At 64.4% G+C, this 25,404-nt stretch overlaps 1 protein-coding gene across 1 annotated transcript; it reads right to left on the minus strand.

Annotated features, from left to right (window-relative positions):
* Positions 1–1,075: 1,075 nt before the first annotated feature.
* On the minus strand, positions 1,076–24,998 carry SLCO4A1 (solute carrier organic anion transporter family member 4A1). Its single transcript, XM_026503871.4, has 13 exons — positions 24,939–24,998; positions 15,196–15,296; positions 13,632–14,515; positions 12,622–12,712; positions 11,788–11,909; positions 11,263–11,374; positions 7,962–8,116; positions 6,299–6,494; positions 5,126–5,291; positions 4,858–5,030; positions 4,529–4,593; positions 3,950–4,098; positions 1,076–2,226 (listed from the first exon to the last, which is right to left on the minus strand). The coding sequence occupies exons 2-13, from the start codon at positions 15,291–15,293 to the stop codon at positions 2,062–2,064; spliced, it is 2,376 nt and encodes a 791-aa protein (XP_026359656.3). The 5' UTR covers positions 15,294–15,296; positions 24,939–24,998; the 3' UTR covers positions 1,076–2,061.
* Positions 24,999–25,404: the final 406 nt, after the last annotated feature.

The following is a 25,404-nucleotide window of genomic DNA, read 5'->3' on the forward strand; positions in this document are numbered from 1 at the left end:
CTGCTGCCCTCCGGCCGGCCTGGGTTTGCTGCCGGGAGCTCTCCGGGCAGCGCCTCCCCTGTTCCCTGCCGCTCAGCACAGCGTCTGGCATGCCGCAGTGCTCAGTTCTCAAGTGTGGTCCCGACGGCCAGGGAGCCTGTTTGTTCCTGCTCCGCACTTGGACCAGGCCCCTGGTCCTGGCAAATGGAAGTGGGCGGGTCGGGGTCCGAGGGGGGACCGACGTCCTGCTCACATTCACAGAAACGTGGGAGTGGAAGGAAGAGAGAGCCCTGTCTGGGGTCTTGGACCCCAGGACACCTCTGAGCTGGCTCCCCGGTGCCCACCGGCCATAGTTGTGGACTCTGGGGTCCCTGGCGCCCACCTGGGAGGGGCTGCAGTTGGGGTCAGAAGTCACAGCCAGAGCTGGTGCCTGGGGGGCCTGAATTCAACCAGGGGAAGGCAGGGCACACCCCAGGACCCCTGTGGCCTCGGTCCTCCAGCTGTCACAGACCATCCCCACAGGACAAGGAGGCAGAGGTGCCCCGATAGGAAGGACACCTGCCCTGGGCATTGCAGGGACTCGGGGCCTGGTGCCGCTCAGAACCTCCAGCTGGGAGCTCCGGGGACTGGATCATTTGTCCGCTGATCACTACGGTGGCCAAGTTCCGGCCCTCCAGGGGCGACGCAGACAGGCCATCGCCCAGCGTGGTCGCTGCTCCATCAGATCGGACGCCCGGGGCAAAGCGACCTAGGCAGTGCTGGGTCTCCCCACCTCCCACACACACACACATTCCTCCAGCACCAGTTCTGTGTCCAGCCATCCTGGTCTGAGTCCTGACGTCGGGTCATTCAGGAAAGGGCAGGAAGTGGGGCCCTGGGCTGAGGACTCAGGCCCACCCACCCGGGGGCTGGACTCTGGGGTCGCAATGGGGGAGGGGAGATGCCTGCCCAGGCGGGTTCAGGGCCAAGAAAGTGCTCATCCGGGGCCAGCCTGCCACAAACTTTGAGACTCAAACTCAGAAACCCACAGGAAGGACGTATGAAACCATCGAACTCTGCAAATTCATAGAAACAAAACACATTGGACAGAGAGATAGGTTTTAAATATTAAAATATATTTATATACACATCATTTTAGCAGAGGACACCCGCCGACAGACATTCCATGAAGTCCCGCTGGCCTCGCGGTACAAGTCACACGTGCTTGCTAAGCGTGTTACGACGTGCCCCTCACTATCGGGTAAAAAACAAATCCTATAAATAAGTCTATGCAACATACTGATTCATAAATTCTGCTCATGCACGCGGCTCCCGTCCAGCTGCTGCTCTGAACACCGAGAAGGCGGCTTCACCAGGACCGCGCCCCTGGGGACCGCCTCACACCTGCTTCCCGTCCTCAGAGGAAACACCGGGAGTCAGGGCAGGCTGGTCCGCAGGATGCAGTGAACGGAACCGTTCAGAAGCACGGCCCGCAGACATCCCCTCGGGGTGGTGGGGGCAGTGCCTTCTGCTTTCATCCAGTGGTTTCGACGGGGCCGTGCATAAAGACCTGTGTGCGCGTGGAGGGCGGTGGCGGGCCCTCCCCAGGGTCCCGGGCAGGACTGTAACCGACAGGCCTCCTGGAAGCTGCGGGCCCCACACCCAGGCCTGCAGGTGGCTTTGCACTTTCTAGCACTAACAGCACAGTCAGGATTGCGTAGTTCATTTTAAAAGCACGGCTGTTAACGCGTCCAGGGCTCTTGGGGCCCCCGAGGAGAATTCAGTGCTGTGTGGCTATGTCCACTCATGGAGTGTGAAGCAGGAAGGGAACGGCAGCTAGGCCTCGTGCTCTCTGAGCCGGAGAGACCATCACCCTGGTCCCCAGGGGCAGGAAGGAGCTGCACCCATTGTCGATGTGCCTTGCTTTCTCTCTCCCTGGTGTCAGAGACCCACATGCGTCCTCCGCCCGCTCGAGACCCTCGGATCCAATGGGAGATTTCTGGAGGGTCTTCAGCACGGGGGTATCAACCGGCGAGGGGTCAGCCCCTCTGGGGAGAAATCAGACAGAGTCTCAGGAAGTGCCCCTGGGTGGACAGAAGGGCGTCAGACGTCACTCTGGAGCTGGAGGGCTGTGGGGGCATCCCGGAGGTCCATGGGGGTGTCGGAGGCCGAGGACTGGCTGGGCAGAGAAGCTTCCAGTCCGTTGGGAGACTCCGAGGGTGGTTTGTACAGGAGGCAGGCGGTGGCGAAGAACAGGAAACCCAGCACCTAGGGAGAAAGAGGCGCTCGCTGGACCACACCCAGAGCTGCCCACCGGCCCCGGTCCCTGAGGACCCCTGCTCCGGCGAGAAGACCCTTCTTTCCTGCAGAACCCTAGCGTGGACACCAATACTGTTTGTGAGGGAACAAAAAACACCATTTGACTAAAACCAGGCCCCAGGGGAGGTGGAGGGCTTCAGGGCTGAACAGCGTCCCCCCAAAAGAGACACGCCAGCCCTGACCCCCAGAACCTGCAGCTGAAAATAGGTCTTTGCAGATGTCACTCAGTTAAGGATCTCGAGATGAACTCGTCCTGCCATGCCGGGGGTCCTTACCCGAGCAAGGAGAAAGCAGTTTTAGAGACACAGGGAGAGGCCATGTGACCCGGCGGCAGCAATGGAGACGCAGGCCCCAGGCCCCTGGCAGAGCTCCCAGAGGGAACCGGCCTGCCCCACGTGCATTTGGGGCCTCTGGCGTCTAGAGCCGAGGAAAACCTAAGTGTCTGCAGTTTTAAGCCTCCTGGTTTGTGGTCCTTGCTCGGCGCTACGGAGGCCGCACCCCGCAGCCAGCGGCATGGACCTCACGGCCCGCAGGGCCCCCACGCGGCCTCGGGGAGGACACTGGGCCCGCCAGCTGGGCTCTGGAGACACGCGTGCATTTTGACGTGTAAATGCTGCGTTAGCAGGAACACCCCCGGCCTGACGGGCCCGAAGCGTTTCCACTTCGGGACGGTGACCGAATGGGACGCGTTTGGAACCTGTCTGCTCCTCCCGCTAAAACTAACCGTGTCCTTAGACGCGCTCCTAACCATCGTGCCGACGCCGGGGGTGGTGGTCCGGGCAGACAGACGTCCCCGCACGGGCCAGCTGCTCTGGGCAGAGGGACCGTAGGACACAGAAGCCCTGGAAAGGGCGTGTCTCTACAGCTGACCGGCGCTGACCTCCAGGGCCTCCCAATCCCTGCTCACACCGGCTCTTTTTACGCTAAGCCGTTGCGGAGGTAAACCCAGGCCGAGGACCCTCCAACCTCCGGCCCTTCCAGAAAAACTCAAGGCAAGAGGTGGAATCCCGGAGCACCCCACCCAGAGAAGGGAATCAGAACCCTCTCACAGACGCCCCAGGATTTCATGTCATTGTGAAGGTTTTGTGCCTTTTCCTCCAATCAGGCAAAATTCAAACTATAAATACTGTGCTTCTTCCCACGCAACGTGAGCCAAGTGGTCCAGCAGGAAGTTTCTCCTAACGGGTTGGGCTAGGGGAGGGGGCAGCGCCCTGGGCACAGCAAGGCTGGAAGAAGAGGGTGCTGCTGGTGCATGGATCCATCAGGCCGACCCGGCCCCGACAGGAACAGGCCTGTCAGAACCCACGCTCACAGAAAGGAGCTGGTTTTCATTTCTGCAAAACCCCAGCTGACCAGAGCCCCAGGCCCAGCGGCCGAGCTGCAGTGTGAAGGCCTGGGCAGGCGGGGTGCCAGAGGCACCCCCAGCGGCTGGGCTTGGAGGCCCTGGGGCTCTGAGGCCATCGCAGCATCACCGGCCCGACCCCGACGGCTCTAACTTGGAAAGGACGCTGCTCCTGGACACTGGGCCACCAGGGTCCAGTGGAGGGTCTGAGCTGTGAGGGCCCCCGTGGAGCGCCTGGACCGCTGAGCTAGCTGGAGAAGATGCTCAGCCTTTCGGAGCCGACTCTGGGGCTCCCTCCCTCCCGCGCGGGGCAAGTGCCGCCTCACCCACCTTGTACACCAGCCCGGAGGTAAGCATGTACCGGCTCATGGCCGAGTTCTGGTACACGAAGCAGGAGCCCTGCTGGCCACACTGGTCCTGCCAGAGCAGGCACGCCTTGTCAATCACCCAGCCAAAGGCGATGGGCCCTGGGATGCCCCCTGCAGAGAGAGGCTCAGTCAGCACCCGGCACGGTGCCCCGGCCTGCACAGGGCAGGCAGGGCGGGGGGGAGCAGGGGCAGCGCCAAGACCCAGACTGTGCGGGTTCTCAGAACGGTGGTGTTGGTCACTGGTGATCTCAGGGGGTGCAAAGTGAACATCAGTGTTCCTTTCTGGGGGGACCTGGCGTCAGGCCGGGGAATCTCCGTGACTTCTGACACCCTTTGTGCTAACAAGGAAAAGCCACCCTCTGGGCGAATAAATGACCACGGGTCCCTCTAGTGGACTGTTCAGGAATGGCATCCTTCCCCAACGCGGGCGCAAGCTGTGCCGGGATGCACACCAGCCAGGTGAGATTTCTGCCGGGTGCCCTTGTGCAGTGAACATACTACACAACTGTACCATGCCACCATGCCACCCAGGGCACAGTACCTAGAGTCCTAACCACAATCCACTGGATTCCCAGCGCAAAGGATCTCTGCCGGTCACAGACACACCTGAAATGGAAGACAGCAGCGTCAGCGGCCAGGAGAGTGTGGCGTCCGCCACGTCACACCCCACGCCAGCAGCCAGGTCCTGGCCAAGCCCCAGGCTGCATCACCGCCTCCCCAGGTGGCAAGCACCTCACAGAGGCAGTTAGCCCGTTGCTGCCGCAGCGCTCCAGGGGCCCAGCACGTACCCTGCAGGGTCTGCAGGGCTCCGCCGCAGCGCGCTGCAAGGGACGGCGCTGGACCTGAGCGAAACCCAGGCCCGGGGCTTACCGTAACGTTGCCGTCAGCGCAGGAATGCTGCTGAGGAATGTAAAGAGAATTACAACGAATATGAAAACCAGAAGGAGGGGCTTTCTTTGACAAGTTGAAGTGCATTTCCCTGCGGTAGCATGGCCAGAACCAGAGGAAAAATTCTGAGGGACACAGCTACAGTCTCGGTACACCTGAGGGGCGCAATGACAGCGCTGATTACAGGAGGAAGGGACGGGGGCCCCCCAGTGCAGGGCGCGCACGGCACGAGGGCAGCAGCCGCACTCACCTTCTGGCCGCCCGTGCCAGGCGCAGCCTCCCCGTGGCAGCCCGCGTGGCAGGGAGAGTAGTACGTGAGGCCGTCGGAGCCGCACACGGGGCTGTACTGCTCGGGCCTGCAGGCGCACTGGGCGTTGCAGGTGGCCGTCAGCTCCAGGTGGCCTTCGGGCAGGAGGCTGTGGGCCGGAGACGAGGTGGCGGTGGGACCGGGGCCAGCGCCGGGGGGCGGGGGGAGCGCCCAGCCGCAGGACTCGGCCCCAGCGGCCACGTCTGCTCCACCCGAGGAAGGTGCCTCCCACTCGCAGGATCGTTGGAAACTCCCACGCCACGCACCGCACGCCCTGTTCTGCTCCCCGACCGTGTGTGCCATGCTCCCCTGACTCGGTTATTGGAGAGGCAATGTGTGCACAGGCTCAGAACACAGAAGTGCCGAGAGGATGGGGGCCACAGCCCTCCGCCAGGGCGCCAGCCCCTCAGGTTGCGGCCGCACATTTGCACGGATCGTGTGTGCCCACACGGCAACGCTCACAGACGCACACGATCTCTTCTCTTTTCCGCTCAAATGGAAAACTCTGTACCGTCATCGGTCCTTCCTGCTCGCCCTCAGCACAATGGCCTGGAGCCGGCCCCAGGACCAGCTCCCGCCTCCTGCCCGTGGTGGCAGAGCCCTCATGGCGGGACCACGGCAGCGTCGCCTGTCCCCTCCCCACCAACCCCGTCAGAGGACCGCGCCATCACGGCATCTTCGAGCTCTGGATCGGGACCTGTCAGCTCCACGGAGAACCCCGGGAGGGGCCCTGTCGGCCCAGGAGCAGGCGGTTGGCACCTGCCTTAGACACTCGCCACCTGCCATTGGAGGCCTTTGCTCTCACGTCGCCATGATGCAGTGACATGTGAGAGCTGACCCTGGGCCACTTTCCACGTCCACACGTGGAGAGGAGCTGGGTGATCATGGTCTCATTTTCCAGATGAGAACATTGGGCTCAGGGCTGAAGCGGAGCCTGGGGCTTCTTAAGGGCCGACACTGGGCTGTCTGTGAGTGACCACGAGCTGGTGTCTTGCTGCTCCGACCCTCTCCAGACAGTGACCGAGGGTCAACCCCACCTTCCCCATCCCCGGGGCCACTGGGGCCCCCGACGGGGGCGCTGGAGGTCTCCCGTCCATCCAGGCGCCGCCGGCTTACCTGCCGCTGTAGTTGGCTGTCACGCCCGCCATGGGCACGTTGGGGCAGTGGATGAAGAACACGAAGACGGCCAGCAGGCTGGTCAGGGTGCAGAGCAGACACAACTTAATGATGCCTGCGCCACGGAGCTTGAACTTGTTCACGAGGAAGCCGCCCAGAAACGTTCCCCCGCCGCCCGCCGGCACCACCAGGTACCCTGCAAGAGGGAGGGGCTCAGCGCGGTCCCTAGGAGCGCAGGGGTGGGGCCGGCAACCCACTGGGTCTTCTCATCTCCACGCTACAGGTGGGAGACTGGGGCCCAGAGCCATCTGTCTGTCCATGTGGCAGTGCTTGGCTCTGACCTGAGTGTTCGGCCATGGGTCAGGGGGCTGCTGGGGCAGCCTGGGTCCAGGGGCCTTCAGGAAGGACACACGGCTGCCCAGAGGTGGAAGGACGCATGGGCAGGGTGGGCCTGGGAGGAGGAGAGGTCAATGGCCCTGCCCCCTGATGGGGAGGCCCCCAGTGTGCTCCCCTGGGCCGCCATGGCTTCTGCTGGGTCCAACTGTGAGCCCCTTTTGGAGAAACCCGTGACCAGGGCCATTTCATATGGAGGTGGGATGAGGGTTCCCAGGCTGTCCCAGGACAAAGTGCAGGTGCGCGTGGGGCTCGGTGTTCCCAGCACTGACCAAGGCCGGTTCTGGCGTGGGCCCCTTACACCTTTGCGGTTAAGCCTGGGGCCCCAGAGGATGCAGCTCTTCGGGGGGGGGTGTCGGCACAGGGAGAGGGGCCACTTTGGGGAAGGGGAGGCAGTTGTGGATAGAGGCCTGGGCATGGGAGGTCAGCTGAGAGGCCAGGCAAGGAGGGGTGTCTGGTGGCATTAGATAAGGGGGGATGGGGTACCTAATCGAACACCCAAGCCCCGTGCCGGGGACAGACCCCTGAGGGCTGGGGCGCAGCCTGCATTGACCCATGTGCCACCCAGATGCACCCCACCTTTCACACACGGCGTTGACCCCTCCAGCTAGGGTCCACCCACGTCTGGCATGGACCCTGCCTGGCATTGACCCCACGTCGGGTGACCACTCACACACCCCTCCTGCCTGGTGTGGACAGCAGCAGGAGGGCCCAAGGAGGGCCCCCTCATTCTCCTCAGCGGGCTGACTCGCCTCTGGCCACAGAATGGCTCTGGTCAGGCAGGCCCAGGGACCCCAACCTCATGGTCCCATGAAATCCTGGGACACCAGCCACCTGGCTCACGGGCATGGCCAAGCTCGAGCGTCCAGGTGCTCAGGGGGGCACCGCCACCCAAACCCTTCCTGCAGTAAGCCAGGGATGATGAAGGCCCAGGTTCTGGGTGGGCAGCAGGCAGCACAGAGGAGCTGGGCCCACCCGGACCCTCCCAGCTAGGGCGCATCCCCACCAGGAGGGGTCCACCGAGAGAACTGGCCAGCACGCTGTGGTCAGCGCTCCCCACCTCTCGGCAAGGAGCATCGGACCCATATCGCGACATTGACAAACAGCCCCACACCTGTTCCCGGGGTCTTCCCTGAGGGACCACGTGCCCCGCGAACCCTCACGTGCACAGCAGCAGTTTGGACGTCTCAGAGATACTCCAAAGACCCCCCACTCATCTGAGAACTCACAAAAAGTCAGAGGACCCTCAAGATTCAGCGAGTTTTCTCACCAAACAAGGTGGCAGCTTCCGAGGCGCTCAGGCTGAACTGGGACTCCAGAAACTTGGGGCCAAAGGTGGACATGCCGGCGATGAGCGTGGCCTCCGTGGCCCCGGCCAGACAGAGCAGGATGAATGTGGGGTTTTTCAGGAGGAGCCAGATGGAGCTGGATGGGGGAGAGAAGAGACAGAGGGTCAGAGTGGGCCCTAGCTGGGTATGCAAAAGCGCTGTTCCTGGGGCCACGGTCCCCCACCTGAGTACACAGAGCCCCAGGTCTGAGAGGGGAGGGAGGGATGGGGAGTGGACTGGTGTGTTGCAGTCGCTCCATGTCCTTCCCAGAGAAACCAAGAGAGGGTGTGAGGCTGGGCTTCGGCTGGTGGAGAACAAGCTCCGGGAAAGACTGCTGGTAAACCGGGGAAGAGCCTTTTCAGAGCCTTCCCCTCTCCAGCACAGGGAGACCCTGAGCGCCCATGGCACCCTTCAGTCACCTGGGGGGCAGCTGGCCTGAACCAGGAGCCGGGGGCTGGGGAAGGTGCTGTCCCTAAGCCCAGGACTGGCCAGGCCCCCACAGAAGGGGAATGGGCAGCGGGAGGTGGGGTCCCTTCTCAACCACCAGCCCTGGAGAAGGGGGGACAGGGGGGCCTCTCCAAGGAGGCTCTGGGTGGGCGTGGCTGGCCCCCCAGTTTCTCTGGGTGCGTACTTGGCGGGGGTGGTGCTGCCGGGTCCCGAGGGAGTGTCTTGGCATCGGCCCCACCGGACCTGGCCGGCTGATTCCCCAGTGAAGCCAGCCTTACTTCCCCTCTGAGGACTGGGAGTGGGAGCCCTGCAGGGCCCTCGGGGACACTTGGCCTCCGGTCTCACTACGGCCAACTCTGTGGGTGTCGGGCGTGGGCTCTGGCTGCTGTCCCCCTGTGTCTCCGCCGAGGGACGGGCTGGACACCGAGCCTGCCCCACACTGCCTGCCACTGGGATGAGCAGTTTCTTTGAGGGCCACTCGCTCTGGCTGAACTGGGTTCTGCGTCTCGTTAGGGGTTCAGGCCGAGCACGGCTAGTGCCCGTGTGCTGATTACACGCCCGACCCTACCTGCCCGCTAAGTGTCACGAGTGGCACAGAACCAACTGCGTTCACAGGGCTGCTGACGGGAGGGGTCAGAGCGGAAAGCATACAGGAACTGCAGCCACGGGGGGTCCGGAGGTGACGAGGCTCAGCCTGTGTGGGGCAGCCCGTCGCCCCCACGTGAGGCTCTACCGCCTGCGTGTCCCGATTCCCCGAGCCGTCCCCAGCCATCCAGCCACCGGGCACCGAGGTTTCAGGGCCGTGGCTGTCCCTGGCCCCGGGGCTGGTGAGTGGGGTGGGCCGGGGGCAGAGTTTTCGCGGCAGCCCCAGGTCCTGGCAGGACGGACCCGCCCCCTCCTGCGCCTGTGAGAAAGCAGGTGCTGGCAGGAAAGGGCCACCGTCCGACTGCCGTGGGGGGCGGCTGTGAAGAGCCCTCCTGGGCTGGCATTCTCCAGTCTGCCGCTCAGAGCTGCTGTCTACACGGGAGCCCCAGCCCCGGAGGCCTAGCTCGCACAGATGCCGCTGGTCATCCCCGCGCCAGCCGGGGGCTCACATCTCTGAGCACGTCACAGCAGCTGCCAACACCTGGACACTCAAATGCTCTGCCGTTAGAGGACACAGGCCGACAATAAACTGGATTTTGGGACTTCGGAACGTGCAGTGCGGCCTCTGCACCAGGGCCTGGAGCAGGCGGCCGGGAGGGAGAGAAGGCAGACACTCCCCTCGGCTCACGGCGCCTCAGACTCCCAGGCGCCATTCCCCACCCTGGTTCACAACACAATTGACTTTCAAGCCTGAAGACTGAACACGATTCTCTTTGGCTCGTTACTCGGGTCCCACGTTCACGAGGGGAAGACGATGCCCTCTGAGTGCCTGCCGACGGGCGGGCGCTCGGCTGGGTTCTGCACCTGCCCCTCCCCCGGACCTCCTCTGTCGGCCTCTCAGGTGGGGAGATGCCCTGGGCCCGGCTGGTCCCCTCCCTGGGCCCTGCTCAGACCCGCCCAGGCCTTGGGGCACTCGGCTAGGCCTGGAGAGGAGGCCACCCTCGCCCGTGGTGTGCAGACTTGTGCGTTTCTTAATCCCAGGCTGTAGGCTGCTCTGCTGAGATCCTTGTGTTGAATTTGCTCAGAGAACTGGTCGTGCTCGTAACAGAGGTCACAGCTCCAGGATTTGGGGAGCTAAGCCCGGACGCAACCCTCCTCTCGGCCACTGCCCCAGTGCTGCTGACGTGCTGGGTCCCTAGCGCGCGCACAGAATGGAAGTTCGGCTCAGCCTGCTTCGGGGGCACCCTCAGGAGTGGGCAGCGCTTTGGGGGTCTCACAGGAAGTGGGAAGCAGGAGAACAGAGAGCCCTAAATGGGTCAGGGGGCCGCCCCCCCCCCCCCTTAGCATGACAGCCGTGTTTCCCCTCCATGGGGAAACAAAGCAACGGACAGTGGACGGCCCGGGGGCTTCCCCAGAGGCCACCTTTGACCCTGATACCCCTTCATCCTTCCAGCGGTGAAGACCGGCAACAGGGACTCCTTCCCGCCACTAATAGCTCCCAGCCCCATAAGGCCAGTTAGACACGGCCATTCCTGGCTCAGGCCCCAGGGTCTGGGAGGGGCAGGTGGGAGCTCAGTGAGGCCGAGGACCCAGGCTGACGACCATCCAGCGGTCTCCTTTCCCATTCCCGGCAGAGGCCCCTGTGGAATGCCCCGTCCCTGTGAAGAGGTCGTGCTCTCTGAGACCAGAGCAGGCCAGGGATCTTTTCGTCCCAATACTGTGTAAAGAGCACAAAGCCAGGCCAGCTCACACACAAGGAGAAAGAGGGGAGCACAGGAGGAGGGGCTGGTGCAGGGCAGTGAGGGCAGAGGGCCGGAGACAATCCCGCTCCTCCCAGGGTCCTCAGCGACCTCGAGGCACAGAGGAGGCGCGAGCCTGGAGCCCATGCAGGTGCCACTTAGTCCAACGGTCAGAGGGCACAGTGGAGGGAGGGGCTGGGGTCCTGGCCCTCCATCGCGACCAGCGCTCCGCAGCTCCAGGCCCAAGGGCTCTGGGTGCTGATACTTAGTCTCCTAGTTCTGGGGCCGAGACCTGAAGCACCTGGGTCATGAGGGAGGTTGAGGGGTTGTGCGCTGGCCACATGGCCCTGGAGGGGCCACATGGACTCTCCTAGCTTGGGGTCAAGGAGCAGCATGTGTGGGAACCCCCAAGGGTCCTCAGGACACACGGACACAGGCGAGAGGCACACACCACCCCCCATCAGGTCCTTACAGGGGCAGATCTCTGATGGTTTTCCCGAAGTCAGGGTTGCTGGCCGCCTTGTGACCGCTGTCCTTTAGCTGCTGTGTTTCTGACACTCTCATCACCACGTAGCGTTGGGAGCCTGGAAGGACACAGATGTCAGGAGAGCCAGGGACCAAGGGCTCTGCTTGAGGCCTCGCCCCACTCCCAGGTGTGGGAAGGTCCCCTGGATGGAGGGCGTGGGGACAGATGGGGTACGGGGCTGCAGCACGGTGACCGCTGACCAGCTGGCAGAGAGGAGGGAGGTGGGAGAGCCAGCGGCAGGACACACCGTGGGACTGAGGGAACGGAAGGAGTCAGAAGGGGCGCACGCTCCGGCTGCCACAAGCCCCTCCTGCGTGCCTCTGACGGGGAGAAGCCACGGGCAGGACGGTGCCTGTGTCAGCAGCACAGGGGCCAGGCCGGGCCTGCAGGATGTGGGCCCCCCAGCAGGTGACGGGCCCAGACTTTCCCAGGCTCTCCCCAGCCCGGATGAGGAGAGAATGACGCACCCACCTGGCAGCTGCCGGGGGTAGCCGAGGATGGGGATGGCGATGAGGAAGGCGGCAGCTCCCGCGCCCAGGAAGCCCACCCACCAGGCACCGACCCACAGAGGGCTCTCGGTGGTCAGCTCCGTCCTGCGGGGAGAGCGTGTGGGGTCAGCGTCCTGTCCACACGCATTCAGGGCACCCACGCCGGGCGTCCTTCTGCACGCTAGTCCGTGAAAACCTTAACCGGGGGCTTGGAGGGCCTCCAGGCGGTGGCTGCGGGGTGTGGGGGTGACTCGCTGCCCAGCATGGAAACCCGCACCCGCTCCCACGCTTGCCCTCGCGACTCTTCCAGCCGGCGGCTCCAGGCTCGTAATCCTTTTAATAAACTGGCAATCGAGCGAGTGAAGCGCCTTCCCGAGGTCTGTGAGCCGTTCTAGCGGTTATCACGCCCGAGGACGGGGTCGCGGAACCACCGATTTGTAGCCGGGCAGGACGGAAGCAGGGGACCCAGCACCCGAGGCTGGCGTCTGACTCGGGGGTCTCCTGGGGCTGGGAAGTCTGTCAGAACTGGGTTGAATTTAGGACACCCAACTGGCATCAGCGGAGACCCCCTTGGTGCAGAAAACCCCACACAAGAACCACACGGCAGCACGAAAATCCGCTGTCCGTTCCGCAAAGGGCGTCAGAGAAACAGTGGCCTGGTGTCGCCTGGCTCCGGGGAGCTGCCCCCTCCCCGCACACTGTCCCCGCCCCCAGGCCCGCACTCAGGGGACCACCCCCCAGGACCCCGGTCGCCCCCCCTCCCCGCCCCTGCCGTGGCGTGCTGTTCCCCAGGGGCAGGGGGAGCCCGGGAGCTCACCGGCGGCCGACTTCTGTGTAAATGTTGAGCAAGGCTCCTCCGAGCAGGTAACCAGCAGCAGGGCCGAGGATGGCTGCCGTGTAGAAGACGGCTGCGGAGAGAGGCGGAGCTGTGGAGCCGCGGCCGCACCTGGCCCCTCGCCGCCCTGTGGGGCTCGCGTCGCCCCCCGCGAAGAGCCCCCCACTCCGCACTTCTGTGCCCTCTGCCCCCACAGCACAGCGCATCTACGTGGCCCCCCCGTGTCCGAGATCGGGCTGCTGTCAACTTTTTATCTTTATTTACTTATTCTATTTTATTTTATTTTTTAAAGCAGGCTCCACACCCAGTGAGGGGCCGACGCAGGGCTTGAACTCACAACCCTGAGATCGATCGACACCGGAGCTGAGATCAAGAGCCAGGCGCTCAACCGACGGAGCCACCCAGGCCCCCTGCTGTCAAGTTTTGAGAGTGCTTTCACAGTTCTTTGGTCAAAGCCAAACGCAGGAGCATGTGGACTCTTCCTCCCCCGAGAGGGCCAAGATCCCGAGGGCTTCGTTTTGTGGGATGAGGGTGCCTCCACTCAGCCCCACGGGCCCACTGGCGCCTCGCTGGAGTGAGGGGACCCCAGCCGCCCTGGGTCGGCACCACTGAGCGACTTAGAGGGACAGAGCCCAAGGTGGAGAGGAGGAGGCCGGAGTCAGCGGACAAGGTCCGGCCAGCCCTGGAGCGCCAGCCAGTCTCTCTCAAATGTCCCTGAGCGCCTTTCCCTGGGAAAGCCTGGCCTGGCAGGAGGGACGCGGGGAAGTGGGGAGCACGAGGTTGAAACCCAGAAATCTCAGCACCGTAAACGTGGGGATGTCAGCGGGAGCATGAGGCTTGAGCCCAGCCCCTGCGGGCAGTGGGGCAGCGCCTGGCCGACCCCAGCCCCGGAGGAAGGCCCGCGCTCACCTGCGCCCTCGCCCGTGACCACGAGTGGCCAACGAGGAAGGGCGTGGCCACGCCCGCCCCGTGCCCCCGGCGGCCCCACTCACCGATGTAGACAGGCGAGTAGCTGGACTTGACGTTCTCGTCCAGGAAGGTGACGCCCAACGTGTAGAGGGGCGTGGCGCCGACGCCGTGGAGGAACTGGCCCAGCATGAAGACCAGCCGGTAGCCGGACAGGCCCGAGGCGCTGTCCCTGCACGCCACGCTGCGGTTGGCCCCGCACGTCCCGACGCCCTCGGCCCCCTCCACCTCGTAGGCGCCCGCGGTGAAGTGGGGCAGTGCGAACACCAGCGAGCCCGCGCCCATGACCAGCACGCCCCAGCCCAGCCAGCGGGGCTTGTGCCCGTTGCCCCCGAAGTAGCTGACGAAGGTGAGACACAGGCAGGCGGCCACGTCGTAGGCGCTGGCAATGAGGCCGCTCTGGTAGCTGTGCAGGTCGTAGCGGCGCTCGATGGACGTGATGACCGTGTTGATGAAGCCGTTCACGGTCATGCCCTGCAGGAAGGCCGCCGCGCACAGGAAGGCCAGGAAGCCCCTGGGCGTGTTGAAGGCCTGCAGGCACTTGGGCGCGAAGGCCCGCCAGCCACACGCCACGCTCTGTGGCCCGGCTGCCACGTAGTGCATCTGGGGGGCGGCCCGGGGGCCATGCTTCTCAGCGTGCGGTGGGCACAGCGGCTGGCTGCAGGAGTCCAGGGGGCTGTGTGCGGCGGAACACAGGGCGCCATGGCTCAGGGGCGAGCCGAGGGATGCCCGCCTGCTGGAGGGCGTGTGGCTGCACCCGCCATCCGTGGCCGAGGGTGGGCTTGGGAAGACCAGCTGCGGCACGGAGACCAAGGGCTTGTCCCCCACCGAGTGCTGAGGCATGGCCGCCCAGGGGGCGCCAGGGGCAGCTACGGAAGCCGCCGCACCGTACTCCAGGGGCGGGTTCGTTCTGCAAGAAGAGCTTCTGGTTAGAAAACTTACATGGACCCTCGAACACACTGACATCTCGGCGAGAATGCCCCTGACCATGCCTGGTCCCTTGGGGCGGCCGATGGCTCTGTGGCCCGCTCCCCAGTCTGATGGGGCTGACCCTCCCGGCCCAGCCCCCTCCTGCGTGCCGGACCCACACCCCTGGACGAGGCCATGGTCGAGGACCACCCTGACCACCCTGCCCCCGCGGCCTCTGCTCGGCCGGCGTGAGCTGTGCTGCCTCTGGAGGGACCGCCCCGTGTGGACACGGTCTCCGCGCTGTCCAGCCTCAGTTCCTCCTTAAACTCACAGCCTCCCAGCAGTCATTTTAGTCCAGTGTTTGGAGGGCAGCGAGGGAGGGGGTCAGAGCAGGGTCGAGCCCTGCAGGAGGGCAGCCATGCTGGCGTGGCCTGCTCTGTGCCGCTGTGCTCGCTGCCACGGCAGGTTTTCAAGACGTCACCACGAGACGTGTGCAGCAACGTGGGCAAGTTAGGAAGAAAAGCGCCAACACTCCCTCTGTCTGCTGCTCCCCAGTCCAGCCCTGTGTCCCTACCTGGGCCCTTGCTTCCCCCCGACCCCAAGGGGGCTGGGCTGGGGTCGGGCAATCCTGCTTCGCGAGGCTCCCGGCCCCCCCCCCCCGTCCGAAAGCGCAGCACCTACTGTGGGTACGCGGCTGCTTCCGCACGCCCCAGGCTGCTGGGACTCCGGGCGGCACCGGACGCGCGGCTGGTTCTCCCGCCGGAGATCAACGCTCGCATGCGCTGTGGGAGGAAGCATCCAACGTTACTGCAGCCGAGCTGCTCCTGGGCCACCTCCACCGAGGGTCTTCTGCAAACCCCACTGCACTTCCCACTGGTTATGGGCTGAGCTGTGTGCCCCCAGAGGAGACGTGTTGGAGCCGTCACCCCAGCACCTCAGACGTGAGGGTGTTAGGACACAGCGGCTTTAGAGAGGTGACTGAGGCCGTCAGCGTGGGCCCCTATTCACCGTGACTGGGGTCGTAGAGAAAGGGGAGACCTGGGCACAGGGGCTCACACAGGCGGGCAGCCCGTGAGAACACTGTCCGCCAGCAAGGACAGAGGCCTGGAGCAGGTCGTCCCTCGCAGCCACACCTCCCTCTCAGGCTTCCTGCTCCCAGCACTAAGACCATCAAGCACTGACACACGCCCTTCACCTTTTGGGCTGGGCCGCTTGGTAGTCCGAGGCCCGGGAGTCTGAAGTGCGGCGGTTTCCGGGAGCCTCAGGCCGTGGGAGGCACGCAAACACCACAGGCTTGTGCTCGGAGGCTTGGGGAGCTGCCTGCCGGCCTCACCCAGGGCTGGGGCCCCGTTAGTGGTGACTCGGGACCCTGCAGTGTCCTCAGACCCAGGTTCCCAGCCCACAGGGACGCCCTGCCCCCGCCCCCCACGCACGGAGCTGAGGGTGTCGGGTGGACGCGGGGAGAGGCTCCCGCCGTCGGATTCTGTTGTCAGAGGCTCCTTCAGCCGCCGAGTATGGAGCCGGCTTTGTTGGGCCCTGCACTGGGGGCCTGGAGGGGGGCGAATGGTGGTCTCCCCGAAAGACAGGTGCACCCAGACACTGCGACCTTATTTGGAAAAAAGTGTCTTTGCCGATGTGATTAATGGTTTGAGATGAGGTCATCTGGATTGGGGTGAGTCCTCATCCAGTGACAAGTGTCCTTAGAAGACAAGACACAGAGAAGTCACGCGACAACAGAGGCCGAGCTGCACAGACATAGCCACAAGGAAGCCGGGGACGGGGCAGGAGCTGGAAGAGGCGGGAAGGACCCTTGCCAGAGTCTCCAGAGGGAGCGCGGTCCCGCCGACACCCTGATTTCAGACTGTGGCCCGCAGAGCCGGGAGAAAATAAAGTTCTGTCGCTTTAAGCCCCCGCTTTGTGGAATTGGTTAAGGCAGCCGTGGGAAAGTGAGCAGCCCCTGGGGATGCCAGGCGCTGTCACGTGTGGCCCGGTTTCCAGGAGGCCACAGGCCTGAGGGGAGGTGGCCGCTGAGTTAAAGGACCCCGTGTGTGCCTCACGGCCATCCCGCCAACACCGTAGTGAAAGAACCGTGACTGGTCATTCATGCCCGGAGCTGGCTGCTCACTGTGGACACGGGTACCCCAGGCTATCTGCAGCCGTGCTCCGAGGCTGTGCATGTCCCGCAAAATTCCACTGCAGTCTTCCCCGTGGCGGCCGCGAGGGCCAGCACGTTATTTACAGAGCTGTGAGGCCAGCAGGCCCGGCTTGAGTACGAGCAGAGCCAGGAGGGCCAGCTCCCGAGCTCGAATGGACAGCAGCTCCACACGCACGGCGGCCCGGCTGCTGGAGCCAGTGGTCGCGGAGACCACCTCCGGCACACGCAACGCCTGCACGCGGACCACGGCAGAGCCTCGCAGAAGACAGCCGCCCATGTGAGCCTCCACCTCCCGGCCCCACAGCTCAGACAGGCCGCTGAATCGGCGCACGGAGAAACGCCACGAAGGCTCGACGTTACCCCAAATTCCAAGGTCCAGGGGCCGCCGTGTGCTGACTGGAGCCCTGGTGTGTTTTCCCCTAGATGCACGCACATGTGTACACACACAGCCATCCACACCTTTGCACAAACACGATGCGGGGCCACCAGCTGGGACGGGGCCGGGGGGCCACGGGAGCTCAGGGAGGCCCCCAGCAGCCTGCGGGGAGTGAAAGGTCAGTATCGGGCCCTCGGGAATGATGCATGGGTCGGTATCCCCAATAAGTGATCAAGACCCAGGGCGCCATCAGACACCTGCTGCCTCAGCTCTGGGCTTGCCTCGCTCGCTGGGCTGTAGCCCTGGGCCTGGCCTCTGCAGGAGAGATGCGGGGGCAGGTGACGGAGGACGAGGCCCACAGCCTGGCTCAGGAGGTGGCGGGAGAGCTAGCTTTTGTGATTAGGGGGGGCCACAAGGGAAGAGCTCTCCCTTTTGAAACCAAAGCCACAGGAGAACAGCAACATGGAGCTCCAGGTCAGTGGCGCAGGTTTCCCTGAACCAACAGTTGCGGATCTTGGCCGTGAACATGGGAAGCTCAAGCCAAATCATACACATCACATTATTTAAATTAGCAAATTGAAAATCCAATCTGGGGTATTAGCCAGATGACCCACTGGTGGCCGCCGCCCGCACATAAGAATTGGAGGGCAGCACTCCGAGCTGAGGGCCCGTGAGCCTCCTCCAGGGAGCCCTCCCCCAGCTGCGGCACGCCCCGCCGCCCCTTGCTGTCCGCGCGCTGAGGGGGCACGCTGACACAGAGCCTCTGCCGACTTTTCTCACGCCTGGAGTTCTGCCCCAGGTTTCCTGCGCTGTCTGGAAGGCTCTCACCCTCACCAAGGCTCTTGATCAGACAGGGGGAGGCTGGGCTACCGTGTGAGGAAGCAGCGGGAAGTGCCTGGAATCGTCCCCTCCATCCACTGGCTGGAGCCTGAGTGCGTCTGGGGACCTGTGACACCTGGAGTCTCCAGCCACCAGGATGGCCCTGAGTATCCTGGGACTTCCAAGGGATATTTCCGAGTTTGCACCAGGATCTCGGGCCGATCTGGGCACCGGTATGTGCGTGGGGTGCCGGAGACAGCTCTGGACGTGTGCCCGAGGCCCACCATCGCACTGTAGAGGCCTGCAGTGCGACTGGCCTGCAGGGAAGCCAGCAGCACTGCACGAGAGCACCGTGGCCACAGTGGCCGGGCCCAGCGGCGCAGATGGGAGGTGCAGGTCGAACGGGCACAGAGCTGCTCCATCTCGTTCTCCTGGTCATTGGCTCCCTTGTGGGCAATGCTGCTGGAATATGGGGGTGTGACCCAGGTCGCTCATGGGCACTTTCTTTCCAGGATCTGCTCCCGAGATGGGCAGAGCTGAGTGTGGTCAGTGTGGTCAGCCAGGAGAAGGTGACTTCACGGCTGCCCTTCATGCCGGTGGCCCAGGCGGTGTCAGCTGACCCACATTAAGGCCGGTAGCTCTGTGGCTACTGACTTTTGTTTGTATCTTGGGCCCCTGCGGGCAAGCTGGGGAGAAGGTGCCAGGGGCTGGAGGACCCAGCGACACGCCATGTGGAGGCAAACTGGCCCCTCCGAGGAGGACCGGGCCCCACGGTGCTTTCTCCTGGAGCCTTGTGAGCCTGTCCACCGGGAACCGGTCTGAACAAAATGTGTGCCTGCTCTCCACCTGCTGATGAGGCCTGCCTGCAGAGCTGAGGCGTGGGCACCTTCCGTGGGGACCCACGTCACGTTCAGCTGGCGCTGAGGTGCTGGAGCTGGGGGCCGGGCAACGCAGCTGGACGGCAGAGGACAGGAGTGCGTGGCAGACAGGAGGCGGGCCGACGGGGAGCTGAGGCTCAGAGAGAGCACTTAGCAGGAGACAAGGCCGAGAGGCTGCCCCCACCCCTCGGGGGCTCCAGGTACCGTCCACAGGTACCCTCACCGATGAGATCCCCAGGGCCTCTCACTCCTGGCGACCCCTCCCCCTCCTCCACCCGGAGCTGCTGCCTGATGCAGCATGACGGCGGGTTCCGCCCGTCAGTCTGGCGGGCCAGCAGGTGTCCCATCGGCCAAGTATCCCAGGCGCGTTTGCAAGGGTGTTTCTAGAAGACGAGTATTTGAATTGGTGGACTCAAGGCTGGTGGGCCTCGTCCAATCAGTTGAACCCCTGAATAGAGCGAAAGGGCTAGCCCTTCCCTGAACCTCTCCTGCCTGGCTACCTTTGAACTGGGACGTTGTTCTTCCTAGTCCTTGAGCCTGCCCTGCCGGCCCTCAGCTTCAGGCCAGAACCACACCTCCACCTCTCCTCTCACCAGTTTCCAGCCCGCCCACGGCAGACTCGGGCCTTGCCAAGTGCCGTAATTGCATGGGCCGAGTTTCTAATAATAAATCTTTATCTAATATGTAATATACAAACATAATTAAGTCTATATATAAATATGCATATGCATATATAATATACAAATAATATATAAAAAGGTATACATAAAAATATATCTTTCTCTCTCCTCTTGGCTGTTTCTCTGGAGAATCCTGAGTGATACCGCAGGCAGTTTCACACCAACACCTGCTGTCTGCGAGGCCTGTGCCGGGCAGTGGGGTTTGGGGACTGCCAAGACACTGTCCTATCCGTGAGGAGCTCCCAGCCCCCTATGCCCGGGGAAGTCACATTAGAGCCGGCTACAAACGGCCCCAGCTACACATGAGAACAGCACGGACGGCGGGGAGCCAGCAGAGGCGAGAGGCATGCAGCTGGGAGCTGGCCTGCGGGGGCCCAGGAGGGCTTCAGGGCCAGGGCGCCTGCCACCATCACCGTTCATAAGCATTACGTGGGCCTGGTCGTGGCCGAGCCCTTAGCCTTGCACCAGTCCCAGGGGTGGGTCCTCCCACCCCAGAGCCAGGGGTGCTGCCCCAGGATGAGGGACAAAGCCTCCGTGGGAGCGCCGGCAGCAGGAAGGAGCCCCCTCCCCCTGTGATTAGCATGGACTGGGGGCTCTGTCTGGGGTGCCCGCTCACACGCCGGGTGGCCCCTCCCTGCACTCTGCTGCCCTCCCCCTCGTGGGGAACATCTGAGGCTGCGAGCTGCTCTGTGGAAACCCTGGATGGCTTTCCAGTCCTGAGAGGAGCAGACCGAACGTCCTCTTCCTCCAGCTCCTTCCCAGGGAGCCCGCTGTGGTGGGGACTTTATCTCACCCTCCAGGCCTGTCCCTGGTCCTTGGGTGTCTCCCCACCACGGCCAGGAGCCCTCCGTCTGTTCGCACGGGGAGAGGAGCCCTTTGGGATTAGGCGCCCAGGATTAGCGGCGGGATAATGTGTACCCTGGAGCCTCAGGCCAGACGCTCCGCACCTGGGGCTGCGGTGGGAGGGGCAGGGGTGGGTGTGAGCACTCACGTGTGTGTGTGCACGTCCGCGTGCACGCCTGCGGGCTCACTCAGGACGAGACCACAGGTCTACACTGGCCTGGCTGTCAGCCGCACGTCTCAGAGTCTGAGCCACTAGGCTCCAAGAAATCCAGGTTCCACTTCCTCCTCCCCCACCCCCACCCATAGGCTCTAACAGCTTCTGTGTGAGGAGCCAGCGGCCCCTGTGGGTGGCTCCCATAGCCCTGTCTCAGGGCCCGGGCCTCGTCTCAGTCCAGGGCTGCAGTCGTGCTCCCAAGCCCACCTCCGCGTGCCTACCCCTTAGCTGCTCGCGCAGGGCTGTCTGCAGATCTTGCGGGGGGAGGGGCACCAGGTCACCCAGCGCGGTACTGGAAGCCTCAGCGCCAGCACCTGGTCCTCCTCTGCCAGACCCTGGGGAGAGTCTGGCTCTGGCCCAGCAAATGCCCTGGGGGGCCCGAGGCCCGGGGTGGGTGAGTAGCGCTCTTCCACGTTAGGGCCGGGCGCTCCCAGGCTCCATGCTGAACCCCGCTCACGGGGGATGTGGCACCTGGGGGCACACACAGGTTTCGTTTCTCCTTCCTCTCTATGCTCCAGCCACTAGGTCCTCTTCTCACTGCACCTGGTCGCTCTGAGGTTGACAGGCACAGCCCGAGTCACCGTGACATGTGCCACACCCCACGTGTCAGCCCCTGCCTGAGCTCCGGCTCCACGGGTCCCCACCCTGTCCTCGGCCCTTCTCCTGCCCCCGCCCTCCTCACACCCTGGGTCCTGCCCCAACCCCCGTGACCCAGGGTCCTTCCCTCTGTGACCCGTGGAGGTCTTTCAGGCAGACCTCTTCTCTTGCCTCCTAGGTCCATCCTGGTGTCTCTTCCTGTGACGGAGGGAGTGGCGGGGACTTTCACCTGTTGAAGAGGGGGCTCAAAGCCATGTCTAGAGCAGACACCAGATGGCAGGATCTGGGGTGGCTGCCGCAGTGCCTGGGTCCTGAATTTGCAAACCTAGTGACCACACAGAGGTGAGTGGGCAGGAAGCCAGCCACTTTACGTGGAGGCCAACAATGAAGGACTGTCTGAGAGAGAGCCGGGGGCCCTGTCCCTTGGGGTGTCCTGCACGGACTCTCTGCTCCCCACCCGGTCTCCACCAGCAGGCAGACGTGTGGCAAGTACAAGTTTACTCGTCTTCCCAACTCATAACGTTTGATCCATGGAGAGGACGGAGAGAAGCTGTGTTTGCAGCCAGGCGGCTGCTCCGACCTCGGGCAGGTGGTGGGCCTCTCGGCGCGTGCGCTTCTCCACTCCACAGAAGTGTGCCGTCCTGGGGAGGAGGGAGGGGGCCCCTCTCCTCCGAGCGGGTCTGGGCACCACGCGGGGCTCATGGGAAATGCAGCCTTGCAGAAGGGCCCACACAGGGTTTGAGGTGCCAGCGCTCGGGCTCTGCCCCATGATGGGCCTGCCGGGGTAGGCCCGTGGGTCCAAGCACCGCCCCGGGGCATCTGCGGAGAGGCAGACCACCATGACGAAACGCTCAGACCGCACATAAGCGTGGGGTGGGAATGGGGTGCCACTCAGCCCAGCGATCCCAAGCCCTAAAAGGTGTCGGGCCGAGGAACAACACCTTGGGTACCCCCAGGCTTCCTGGAGAAAAAGCCACTGAGAGAAGGTGCACACCCTGGGTGGAGGGGATGTGTGAGAAGCCCCCCGGCCCAGGAGGCTGTGACTGTCCGGACCCCGTGCTTGGTCCTCAGTGGGCCTCGCCTGGCCTCACTGTGAGCAGCTTGTTCAAAAGGCATGTGGTTTGTGAGAAGAGTCCACTGGCCCCAGAAATGTGGTTCGAGAGGCTAATTCTGTGTCGTGCTGGTGCGAAGGGGCTGCACCATGGCCACCAAGGGGAAATGAGGGGTGTCTGAGGACAGCAGGCTAAAGGCCTGTAGCACGAAGAGTCCCCATGACCAGCCAAGATGGGGAGGTGAACCGGGGTCCAGCCCGCCAGTTTCTTCCCCTGCTAACAGGACCCAGGGTCCACCCACACACAAGAGCCCTGGTGACCAGAGACCGAGCTGGTGCCTCCTTCCTGCTCACAGGGGCGGGGTCCTGATGGGCCTGCCGATTACCTGCCAAGGTGGAGACGGGGCCCTGCCCTAAAGTGGGCTCCCACCACCACCCTCACGCTGAGGCCAGACGAGCAGCTCAGTGCCCCAGAACGAGAGCAGCTGGGAGCTTCTGAGGGTTATTGTCCACCCCCTTCCAGAAGCAGACAATGGGCTCTTTGCCACGCCTGAAAACAGGAGGCCACATGGCTCAGGAGGGAGTAGTTCTGTGGTCTCTGTCCACAAAGGAGAAAGCAGAAGTACTGTTGGGCGAGCCCTCCGGGTACCTGCTGGGCCAGCTGCCCCACTCCCTTCCGACCATGAGCTCCAGGTCCTGCCCACAACCCACGACCACGGGGAGGCCTTGGGGACCAAAACTGCCACAGTAAGCATGAGTCCACAAAGCTATGAATTGCTACTGGCTCAGCAGTGCTGACCTGGGAACTGGATTAACACTCCCGGAGAGTTCTGGATCGTTTGGAAGCCAGATGGAGACCCAGAGCTCAGGCTGCATCGGCGGCTTATCAAGGCAAGGGTCCATGGGAGACCAGGGAGAGCCAGACTCTCTGAGCGGAGTCACTCAGAACTGGGTGCTCTGACAAGGAGAACGTCAGCCCCAGACCTCCATTCACTCGGCCATCATCAAGCCCAAGCTCCAGGCACCCAGCAACCTCACCACGGAGTGGGGAGGGACTTGGTTGGCACCTGCTCAGGGACCGGCTTGAGGGGCCACACCCAGGGCGGATTAGGCCAGAGCCACCCAGGAGGGAAGTAGCCCCATAAAAATGTCCAGGTCGTGTCCACCAGCCCTGCCCAGCAGGAAAGCAGGACAGAGGCAGGAGCCGCCATGGGGGTCCGACCTAGAGGACCTTCTGTCCTCTTGCTGCTGGACACCTGGGAAAGCTGGCTGTGCGGGCTCTCTCCCTGCACCCCATAGGCGTTGGCTCTCCCTGCCAACCGCCCCAGTCTCCTTAGCCGTGGGCCCGCCTGTTGGGACACTGCTCTGTGTCAGGCCTGGCTCACCTGGGTTGTCTTCTCCCACCAGGAACAGAGCTGCAAAATGTCTGGAATCACCCAAAGCTGGATTAAAACCTCTCCACCACATACTAGCTGTGTGCCCATGGGCAAGTCACCAAACCTCTTAGTGCCTTGGTCTACTCACCTGTAAAATGGGAACAACAGCGGCTACCTCACCCGTTGTCTCCAGGCTTACCCGAGATAATGCTCAAAGCACTTGGTTCGGGCGCCTGGCGCTCTACCTGCTCAGTGAACAGCTCCTCCTCTGCTCCTACTATCGGTACCCTCAGGGTCACACACAGACCCGCTAAAACCAGAGGCTTCCTCTCCTCTGAACCCCACCGGCCCCACCCTGCACCGAAAGAAATCCCACAGCAGAACCTGGGTACACCGAGCGGAGCCAGTTTCTGATTGGGCGGAGGGAACCAGGGCTCCAAAAAGCACAGAGGCGCAGGGACTAGGAAGCTGGTTCCTTGAGGTGGAAAACTACTGAGGCGCCCCCGCGCCTCCGGAGAAGAACAGGCCCCGCCACCGAGTTCCCCACACACGAGGGAGCGCACCCACGCTGCCTGTCTCTGCCCCCGGGCCGCGGACCCCCGCAGGGCCCCAGCGGCCTCTCTCCACTCTGGTCCGCGGGGCCGGCTCCCGCGGGCCAGGTGGAAGCCCGGCATCTGCCTTGGGCTTCCCGGGCTGGGGCCAGGTGTGCCCACCCGGCGCCTAAAGCGGGTCCGCATCCTCGTTTCCATCCTCCCCCGCCGTCTGCCCGCAGGGGGCGCCGGGGTCCCCCAGCCCCGCTCTGCGCCGGCTGCCTGCGATGGGGCTAGGATAGGGCCCGGCCGGCGTGGCCCCCACGCGCTCGCCCCAAAGCCCCGCGCGCGGGGAAAGCTCCGCCCGCGCCCCCGCCGCGAGGTGTCTGCGGCGCAGCTGTGGCGCGAACAAAGCCCGGCTGCCCGCGAGAAACTTCTGCGCTTGACTATTTCCTCCTGGACTCAGCCGCAGCCGTATCCGCCGCAGGTGGAGGGACGGCCGCCGCTCCGCACCCGGGGCAGGCGCGTCTGCCCCTGCCCTGACCCGCGGGGCCTGCGCCTGCGTGCGCGCCCAGCCACCTGCCCTGGTCACCAGCCTGGCCGCTCCCTCCCTGCCTTGCCCTCCCCGTGGCCCGCCTCCTCCTGGGCAGCTGGCAGCGACAGGGGCGCGTTTCCCTCGGCTTTCCCAGAGGCAGCCGGGCCGTGGGGCGCAGCGCCCGTGCCCCGCGTCCCGCCCCGCTGGCGCCGGCGCCACCTCGAGCCCGCTGGCCCCCGCCCGGCGTCAGCGGGCACCTGCCGCGCTCCTTACGTCAGCAGGCCGGGGCCGGCGCGCCCGGGCGGCGCCCAGCGATGGCGCCCCGAGCTCCGCGCCCGCGCCCCCCCCCCCCCGCCCCCGGAGCACTCACCTTCCCGACACCCGGCCGCCGCGCCGCGCCTCGCGCTCTGGCGGCTGCTCGCCGCCGGCTCCGGCTCCATTCATCCCCTCCCGGCCCGCCCGGCCGCGGGGCCACCTACCCCGGCCAATGGCTGCGCAGCGCTGGCTGGGCCGGGCCCGCCCCCTGAAGTGACAGCCCGGGAGCGCGCGGCGGGGGCGGGGCGGGGCGGGGACCGCGGTGCCACTCGGGCTCCCCAGGTCGCAGTCGCCCCCCAGCGCAGCGCGCCGGCCCCTGACGACCCCTCCCCAGCCCCCAGAGACTCGACATCCCCAAGCTGCAGGCCGGAAACCAGAGCCCGGCGGTGAAGTCCCCAGCCCTGTGGCGACTGGGTCTCTGACTCAGAACGCCAGCGTGTGGGACGGGCTGTGGCAGAGGCCGCGAGAGGAAGTGAAGTTTCCCGCCCAGCCCTTCGGAAAGGCCACCGTGGCCGGTGGGG

Source organism: Ursus arctos, unplaced genomic scaffold (genome assembly GCF_023065955.2).
Source record: "Ursus arctos isolate Adak ecotype North America unplaced genomic scaffold, UrsArc2.0 scaffold_16, whole genome shotgun sequence".
Taxonomy (NCBI): domain Eukaryota; kingdom Metazoa; phylum Chordata; class Mammalia; order Carnivora; family Ursidae; genus Ursus; species Ursus arctos.